Below are 9,219 nucleotides of genomic sequence, written 5' to 3' on the forward strand. Positions count from 1 at the left end.
TTTTTGCCTTAATTGTTTCTATTGCAAAACTTTCCATCTTGTGCATTTTCACACTGTGGAAATGTGCGGAAAACTGTTTAATAACTGTTTAACAGCGAAAGATGAGCATGAAATCCCTTTTACCAATCGGGGTTTATAGCTTACAGCTTTCACTTGACAGAGTTTCAGAGCAAGCAGCTCTTGTCTGAGGGGGCCAAAATAATCGTACAAAAGCGTTTAGGCACTAACCAGAGAACACATAGACCGGACACGTAGTGTAAAGTTTTTTGCACACTTTTTTTTTGACATTACGACCCACACCACTTCGTATTTGCTCGGCTCCTCACTTTTAGGTTCAGGCTACTAAAATATTCGAGAGCACAATCATTTTGCTTCTGGCGCTCGACCGAGATGGTCGATGGTTGAACAAAAGATCCCTCTGTGCTCAATGTTTCCTTTGCTCTCTCTCTCTCTCTCTCGGTGCTCTTTGCTCTCTCAAATGTGTGCAAAACACTTTACACTACGTGTCCGGTCTATGTGTTCTCTGGTTAGTGGTTTAGGGAAATTGAATTATGAATCAATACAATTAAGACCCATATTATTGGGTATATCCAGTAGCTTCTTTCGAGTTAATAACTGACAAAATAAAAGCCAAAGCTGATTAACAACACCCACCAAACACTCTGACAGCTCGTCTATAATCCAATAATGCCATATATTAATTAATACATTTTCCAGCCATCACACAATTTTTTCGCTGCCCACTTCGTATCTATAATTTCTTAGCTGAGTTTATTGGACTTGGGCACTTGGTTGCCTTAACTTTCGGTTTCAGCCAAGTATTGCGACTTTCTTCAATTCGTCGATCGAAGAGATACCAGATCAGATCTCCCTCACATAATACCCTCTCGGCCCAACTGTCGCTCTCTATGCGCTGCTTGCGCATCTGCCGCTAATCAAATCAAAGCGTTGACAGAAGAACTTTCCACCCGAGTAAAAGTTGCGTGCAACTGGACAAATGCATCGGCTTAAGTCCAACAACAGCCGTAAGCCGGTTGCATTTAGCTGTTAATGATCATTAAGTGCGTAAGCCAAATAGACGAAGCAAATATAAGTCGAAACCAGACGATGGAGTCGTATTCACTTTTTGGCTTGGTCAACTATTAGACATTTTGTCCTAATTACGCAGACAAACCGAGACAGGCTAAGACTTCATATATATGTACATATATACATATACACATATACATATATATATATTGAGAGTTGGCCAGACTGAGCTGCGCTGCACAGCTTCACTTTCCATTTAATCTCGTTTTCTGATTTTTGTTTTGTGTAGCTCCGACGCACAATTTGTCGCACGCTCCGCATGAAAAATCGAAAGCCGATTTTCATGTCAATATTTTGTTTAATAAACTGCGCCGCGTCTGTGCGATGCGGAAAATATGCAAATTACAAAGCCAAAGCCAAAGCTGGACGTCTGGCCGGGCCCCGGGGCGAACGACTGCCAAGTGGTTGAGACCGTCCAGAAAGCGCGGCCCAGACCATGATGAAAGTTGTTCGCGTAGAATGCATTTCCAAAAGTGCAAGTGGTCCGTCCAGCAATCGATCCGATGGAGCGCTCAATTGATGTAAGATCGTTATGGAACTGGGCGCTGATATCACAGGCGTCTGCGATCGGTTTCACTCTTTATTACCGACCAGCCAAGCAAACGCATGCTGATTAGCGCGGAATGCAGTCCGTTGACATCCTGTCGAAGAAGACGACGACGACAACAATGCTGACATGGTGACTGACTGCACTGACACCTAGAAGAGAGCAGAGTCTGAGCGATTTCCAGAGAATATTTAGAAATGTAGGGAATGGATTGAATAACAGCTAATGTATTTATTTATTGTATGCAAAATATTGATGATAAGATGTATTATAACATAATGTACCTAGGAAAATTTAAAATCGTCTTAAATCTGTAGACTGGCGAACTAGAATGAGATTAAAAATTTAAAAATATAATAATTGAATAGGGAAGATTTATTATTTATATTTATACATACAAACATATATAGATATTTATAAATGCACCTAAAACTTAAATGATCTGAAATAGATATCTGTTTGATCAAACAATATATAAGACTTAAAGGGGTGAGAAATTATAATGAGAAAAGATCAGATTGCGAGACCTTTAACTCTATATAAATTATTGAATATTTGTACTACACTTCATTGTCTATAATACATAGATATATCCATATTCATATATCAAAAGAAGTCAACCGGCGCACAATATAATAAGAAGCAACCGATGAAAGCTAAATGACATGTAATTTAAAGACCTTTTCTCTATAGCCTAGCGACAGCCTAGAATTAATCAGTTTTAGGGCAACGTCATTTATGATTGTAATCATAATAAAGAATGTAATTGGATCGTAATTGAATATGTCATAGGTATCTCAGCTCTTTAAGACTTTATTGTGAACTTAAACGGTTGATATATGCTGTGTACTATGGCACATACCCCAGATATGACAGTCGACTGTTGAGGTACGTGCCACAATTTGTGGTTGCAGTGTTGCACTTTCATTTGCATTGTACGCCATGCTTCGAGGAGCGTATCAGGTCCGTCAATTGTCACAGGGCTTCCAGTCAAACAAAAGGCGCAATTGGGTTAATGCGGCACCTGTCTGCCAATCTCTCAAACTACTCCCCTTGACAGGCACTGTGTGGCCAAGTGCCAACTCATAGAAGCCAGATACAGATATACATATATGCCATTCCACTTGTATTGTATACAATGGCCAAGTGCCGTTAAGCCCAAGTTGAGCTAACAACTTAATGCCCAGATTGGGAATTCAGTTTGGGATGAGCTGCAGCAGCTCAGCAGGCAGCTAGATATCTACAGCTATTTTCTTTTGAAAAGCAAAATGAATTAACGCTACATTAATTTATTTAATAATATTTCATTGAAATTGAGCAATTTGAAAAGAACCAAGAGTGCCAAGAGAATGAGCTGTGAGCCTCTGCAGCCAATTGCAGCTACTGTCAGTGGCAGCAGCAACCGCAGCAGCAGCAACAACTGCAATTATTTCTGCATTAGAAGTTCTTCCGAGTCGGCTGGCTAATGTCAGTTTAAGTGTTGGAATGAATACCAGCCAGATAGATAGTCCGATACTCGCCAAGTCAGTCAGTCAGTCAGCCAGCCAGTTGCAATGTGGGAAAATATCTTAAACAGCTCACAGCTCTCGTCTCTCGGCTCAATTCAGACCAAACTCACATGGATCGCTGGATTCGTCGCTATAAGACTTACAGCCATCAACAATGCATGAAATGCGCAACAAGTCCTAAACTGCATATAATATATGTATTTTAAGAGCAGCGGCCGGGTGGGGACTATATTAAATCAAATTAAAACGGTTGACTGCCCCAAAATGGATGCCCACGCAGCTGCAGTTGCTCAATGAAGCCAACCAAAATAAGAAAAACCTAAAATTTGCTGCGCAGTGTAAAAGTGCTTGAACAATATTTATTGAGTGCCAGCACAAACATTAAATTGTGTCCAAAATTTCAACCAAATTGTGCTTAGCATTTATGGCAAAAACATTTTGTATAAAAGCGAAATGCAGAAACATGAAAATCAAAGAGGAAAAATTTCATTCCATAAAAATAATAATAATCTCAATATAGCAGGTATAGGTGGTACCTTAGGGCAAACTACAATTTGAAACGAAACATTTTAAAGAATTTATTATAAATTCGTACATTGTTAAGAACACTTTATGCCTACTAAGTACAGATTTCATAAGTGATTTGAAAATAAATTAAATGACAAAGTGTTAGATGAAAGAGTGCAGGGTATAAAAATCTAACTACTATAAATCAAGCAATTGGATAATTTAATCATCATCGACGATTTCGGTGATTTTCGCGCTCTCGGCAAATATGTCTGGTACCTCAGCATCTTCGGATCGCTCGATGATGCGTTGTCGCTCTGCAGCTGCCAAACATTGCGTAGCCACCTCACGAGCCTTCGCCCGATCCTCGCCAGGCAGCTGGCTCAGGCCGCTAAGCAGCTCCATAATGTCCGTCTCGAATAATTTCTTAGCGATCTCAGGGCCCGCATTGATCATGTTGAGTATGACGACAACGCCGCGATGCTGAACGGCTGGACTCGGATTGGCAATGAGTGTGTGCAATATATTCAGCCAACTAGAGATGTTCAGAATTTTGGAACAGCACTTGGTGGACACGGACGTGAGCATCGCTAGGGCACCGGCGCAAGCCTTGGCCGTTTCCTCGTCCTCATCCTCGCAGAGCAGTGCCAAAAACTTGACACGATCGTTCTCGCCCTCAAACATTTTCACCACATCCTCCGACATGATCAGATTGCACAGGCACTGAGCCGCAGCACGCGTGAGGTACAGGTGATCTTCCATCAGATAGTACTCAATCTTGGAGACGCCCTGCTCCTTGATAATGCGTTGGCGCACGCTCTCATTCATGCTGGCCAAATTGGTAAGGGCCATCAGTGCCTCAAAGTTCTCCAGAGCCGTACACTCCTGCAGCAGCAGATTCAACAATGGTCGTATGACGTCCAGCGAGCGCTGACCACTAAATGCCACCTCCGGGTTGATGGTGATGCCGATGCGCGCGAGCGCTTGGCTGGCATGTCGTTTGCCCTTTTCGGTGCCCTCCAAGGCCATTCGAAGCAATGCCTTGACACCTCCGTCCTGCACCACCTTGCCGCGTAGTTCCTGCAAGCCGCAGACGGCGTTGAGCACACGCGCAATAAGCTCCTGTGAATTGTGGCTCTCCGTCTTGGACAGAGCGCAGAGCGCCGTGGTGATGCCCTCATTACACAGCACAGTGATGCGCTTGTTCACAAAATCTACATCATCCAGCTCGTGCTCCTCCGGTATATGATGTTTGGCAAACTTGGCCAGCTCAATCATTTCAGGTACCATCTCCTGCTTCTCGTACGCATTGCACAGATTCACAAATGTTGTTACCACGCCGTACAGACACGACTGATCGCCTGCACGTGCTAAGTCCATGAGTGCATGTATAGACGCGTTATCCTCAATGAGCTTCTCTTTGCATTCCGCATCCAGCGTAAGATAGGCCAAGCCATCAGCTGCCCAGCGGCGAATATCCTTATCCTTGCCTGGCTTGATCAGGAATCGACGACAGGCCTCGGCCAGCTTCAAAGCGGCACCATCGCCAAATGGTCTTATAGCCGCATCCTGGCCACCATAGCTACCCAACTTGCACAGACCCACCAGGGCGCGCACACGTATGCCATCATTCTTGGAGTGATATAGACGCTTCAGAATTTCCACGCCCTGTTCGCACAGGGCCTTGGCCTTGTCCTTCTTCGAGGAAGCCGCTATAAGACATTCACATGCCACGCGCTGCTGCAGCAAATCATCTGTAGTGGCCATGGCCAAAATCATTTGCAGAATGCCTACGAAAGAAAGATATTCAACATATTATATAATTATATATATTTAGGAGATTAGGAGTGTTATTAAACGCACCTTCTCTGGCTACAATTTGATTTCCCACGTCGAGCGGACCATTGAGAAGCGCTGTGATGGCCACAGTGACCCGCACCTTGGACTCCATGTCGGGCGACAGCAGCTTGTCCTTAACAAACTCATCAATTTGATCTGTAAAACGCTTCTTGGCCTCATCGTAATACATGTTCTCATAGATACGGGCCAGACACACTGATGCAATAGTGCTCGTAGAGGATGTTATATCCATAGCACTCTCATATTTGTAGTCCTGGAGCTCTGAGCACACCTCCAGCAGGCGGCACAGCCCACGTATCTCTACCAAACGCTCTGCCCATTCCAACGCAGTGTAGTGGACATTGCGTGTAATCAACTCAATAACTGCATCACGCGCCTTGCCGGATATGGTGCGATCCGTGATGCTATATACCAGACAGGTGAGCAACGTATCAATCTCACGATTATTCTTTTTGCATAGTTCCTTATTCGGCTTCGCATCGGGCTTGTTCTTGAGACCAGACAGTGCATTGATAATGGTCTGTAGACAAAACTGTGCAGTGCTCGCGCATTCCTCATGCTTCTGGTCGAGCACGCGCATAAACCAAGGAATGCCCAGTTCGGTGAGTACGCCTTTGGTGCGCTCCACACTGTTGTCACACAATGCAGCCACAACACGCACCATATTCACGTAGATCTGTTCGTCCTTTTCGATCTTGGCTAGAGTGGCTATCTTTGGCACACACTGCTCCTTGTACAGCAATTCGGCTCCTGTGGGCTCTTTGGCCAGCACCACCAAGTTATTAGCGCCCGACCGTCGTTTATCAATGGGCGCGGTAATGTCAAAGGCAAGCTCCATCATTTGCTTCACCTTCGTTGACGTTTTGGCATTACGCGCTGCATTCTCTTGCACAATCAGATGCAATCTCTGTAGCATAGGCTGCACAGATTTGTTGCCCGGATCCGCTTTAAAAAGGGCCGTTGCATCCTTATAGGCTTCCTCAGGTTTGTTTAGTGCCTCGTATGCCTGAGCACGACGAAATAACGCCTTGGGGTCATTGGGCGCCAGACGCAGCGATTCTGTGCAATCATCGACGGCCTCTGTGTATTTCTCAAGCTTTAAATAGGCAGCAGCACGGTTCTTATAGAACACAGGCAGCTCCTTGTGCTTATCTCCTAGCTTAATAGCAGCGCTGTATTCTTGCACTGCCTCTGACCATTTGGCGGCTTTGAAAGCCTCATTACCTTTATCTTTATGACTTATAGCATCAGCACCAGCGGTAGCTGGAGCGCTTTCTGTAGCGGTGTCTTCGGTGGTCATGATTATACAATTCCTCTAAATGAAAAACTTTTATTTTAGCTGTGTACAGTACAAACGTTTCACTTAAAATGCGAATGATTCACGATTTTTGTCTGTTTTTCGCTTCTTTTCTACCGTTTGGCCTTATATCAACTGCTGCAGAAACTTCTCGATCGCACATGCACACACACATTCACACACATGCAAACGTGAAAAACAAGCACACTGCGCTCGAAATTTCAATTGCTGGTATGTTCTATATATAAATAAAGCCCAAAAGGAAAATCCAAAAACAACAAGCAAGAAAGAAGAAAAGCGGCCACAACTGTTTTCAAATTGCCATTCAGCTGTTGTCGGCGTGAAAGCAGCTGATCGCACATTTTTATCGCTATCCGATAAGTTGTTTTCAAGTTCAGGAGCAGCTGATTGTTTGTTTGGTTCGCCAACAGAATGTGATATAACAAATAATAACAAACCTATTTGTGTAGTTAGCAATTTATACGAGCCATGTTGCAACATGGCCAACTTCTCTGTCGCTTCTTAGCTCGTTGCCTATACACAACAAGCGGTCAATGGCAGATTAGCCATTACGAGGCCTTGGGCATCAGTAAAAGCTCCACACAGACAGAAATTAAAGCGGCGTATTATAAGTTATCCATGGTTTATCATCCAGATCGGAACAAGGGCAGCGAAAGTGCCGCTAAAAAGTTTCGTGAGATTACCCAGGCCTACGAGGTGCTTGGTAACTATCGGCTGCGTCGTCTCTACGATAAGGGAATTGTGCATACAGCTGGACCCCAATACGCGCAGGATTTACGAGATGTGGGAGAGAACGTGGAGTACGAGGAAGATGATTCGCAGACTAAATTCTATAAGTCACGCTTCAGGAAGTCTACAGTTGGTGATGCCCAAGGACGGACGCCCATCTACGATTTTGATGAATGGAGTCGGGTTCATTATGGCAAAAGCTTTGATAGACGCCAAGAAGCACAAGCGAAGCACGAACGTATTCGCCAGCAAAAAGAAACCAATAGACTATCTGTCCAAAACGACCTAGTTTTGTTTGCTTGTCTATTTGCGGGCGTAGCTATGTACCTGATGTTTATGGCAGAGACTTCATATGATACCCCAAAGCGTAGAGCGGAAGAGCGACACAAACGGAACCAGGAAAAGGAGTTAGCACCGGTTGCAAATACACCAGACAACAAATAAAAGTCAGCGACGTGACCTAGCTCAAATTAACAATGATTTAATCCTAACTATGTTAAATAAACACGCAAAATGTATATAGAGATGTGTATTTGACAATCCTCAGAAGCGACCGCTGCGCTTACGTGCTGTGTACTTAGTGTCTGGACGCGTTTCGAGGCCTTGGCGACGACGTCGCTCCTTCTTGGCCAGTATCCAATCACGTGACTTCTTTGGCGCCTTACCACGCGCATCACGGCAAGCATCGCGCTTCTTTATATAATTAATGCGGCGTTCCTCCTCAGCCGATCCTGGAAATATAAATAACAATTAAACAAAAAAAAACTGCAGTTTAGAGGTGGACTTACCTAAGGCCTTTGGCAATTCCGCTGCGCCTCCCGTCATCAGCACCAAATAGTATTTCTTGGCTTTGGCGGAGTTGGGATAATCCACCACAAGACCGCCATAGAAGCCCGCCTTCATCGCTTGTGCGGTGACCATTTCAATTTGGTCTGCATTCTCAGGGTAAAATTGAAAGACAGCGCGAGCCGTGCGAGTCAAGCATGAGAACAATGTGGTAAAGAATTTTAGCAGGCGTTTGTGTGGATTGTGATAGGATTTGTCAGCGTTGCATAGCCATTGTAGAGCCGATATGGATATCGCACCATCGAAAGTACCAGGCTTAAAAGGCATGCCCTCGCCCATATCACCCAAAATAAGATCTCCGGCTACTTCACGCTCAACAGCGATGTCCAGCATAGATTTAGATATATCAATGCCAACCCATATGTGATCACAGTCGTCGAGCACGCTGCCCGAAAGGCCAGAACCGCACCCAATATCCAAAATAAATCGAGGCTCATCGTCATCCGGCAGTGCTAGAAGTTCAAGAGCACGCTCCGCCATTTCCACTTGGATTTCTATAATACGGGTACTACAAAAAACACAAATTAACAAAGACCGCAGATATAAACAAAGAATTGAATACTTGCTTTGTGGAATACTTTTTGGCCTCATCGTCATTGTAGAACTGTAGAACAGTGAATTAATATAAATGTTATGTATTTAATTTGATTTACTTACGATCTCTGGCGGTGCTGAGTGCTCTGGTCTACGCGCCATCTTTATTTATTTCACTTAATTTAGGCGCCGCTGAATTCAGAAACTTCATATATTAAACAAATCCAAACACTGCTACACGTGCAATCAAGTGCTATCGATACTTATGCTACAAAACAGCT

The 9,219-nt window shown here is 44.1% G+C and overlaps 3 protein-coding genes across 3 annotated transcripts; 1 reads left to right on the plus strand and 2 right to left on the minus strand.

Moving 5' to 3' along the window:
- Window positions 1-3,697: 3,697 nt before the first annotated feature.
- On the minus strand, window positions 3,698-7,089 carry unc-45 (unc-45 myosin chaperone). The gene is made up of 2 exons (XM_018111888.3): window positions 5,515-7,089; window positions 3,698-5,441 (listed from the first exon to the last, which is right to left on the minus strand). The coding sequence occupies exons 1-2, from the start codon at window positions 6,809-6,811 to the stop codon at window positions 3,874-3,876; spliced, it is 2,865 nt and encodes a 954-aa protein (XP_017967377.1). The 5' UTR covers window positions 6,812-7,089; the 3' UTR covers window positions 3,698-3,873.
- A 59-nt stretch (window positions 7,090-7,148) lies between these two features.
- On the plus strand, window positions 7,149-9,038 carry LOC108659129 (dnaJ homolog subfamily C member 30, mitochondrial). Its single transcript, XM_018111899.3, has one exon. It carries the CDS (start codon window positions 7,298-7,300, stop codon window positions 8,000-8,002), a length of 705 nt encoding a protein of 234 aa, XP_017967388.1. The 5' UTR covers window positions 7,149-7,297; the 3' UTR covers window positions 8,003-9,038.
- Window positions 8,075-9,217, minus strand: LOC108659128 (18S rRNA (guanine-N(7))-methyltransferase). Its single transcript, XM_018111896.3, has 4 exons — window positions 9,062-9,217; window positions 8,971-9,008; window positions 8,347-8,912; window positions 8,075-8,289 (listed from the first exon to the last, which is right to left on the minus strand). Exons 1-4 carry the CDS (start codon window positions 9,098-9,100, stop codon window positions 8,102-8,104), a joined length of 831 nt encoding a protein of 276 aa, XP_017967385.1. The 5' UTR covers window positions 9,101-9,217; the 3' UTR covers window positions 8,075-8,101.
- Window positions 9,218-9,219: the final 2 nt, after the last annotated feature.

The sequence above is a fragment of the Drosophila navojoa genome, chromosome 2 (genome assembly GCF_054131105.1).
Source record: "Drosophila navojoa isolate 15081-1374.11 chromosome 2, UAZ_NAV_1.0, whole genome shotgun sequence".
NCBI lineage: Eukaryota > Metazoa > Arthropoda > Insecta > Diptera > Drosophilidae > Drosophila > Drosophila navojoa.

Bases quoted from the DNA above. Each gene is read 5' to 3' on its own strand.
- LOC108659129 (XM_018111899.3), top strand. From the start codon at position 7,298: ATGTTGCAACATGGCCAACTTCTCTGTCGCTTCTTAGCTCGTTGCCTA.
- LOC108659128 (XM_018111896.3), bottom strand. From the start codon at position 9,100: ATGGCGCGTAGACCAGAGCACTCAGCACCGCCAGAGATC. The intron at 9,009-9,061 runs GTAAGTAAATCA...ACTGTTCTACAG, and splicing joins ACTCAGCACCGCCAGAGATC to TTCTACAATGACGATGAGGC. The intron at 8,913-8,970 runs GCAAGTATTCAA...TGTTTTTTGTAG, and splicing joins GCCAAAAAGTATTCCACAAA to TACCCGTATTATAGAAATCC.
- unc-45 (XM_018111888.3), bottom strand. From the start codon at position 6,811: ATGACCACCGAAGACACCGCTACAGAAAGCGCTCCAGCTACCGCTGGT. The intron at 5,442-5,514 runs GTGCGTTTAATA...TTTCTTTCGTAG, and splicing joins TCAAATTGTAGCCAGAGAAG to GCATTCTGCAAATGATTTTG.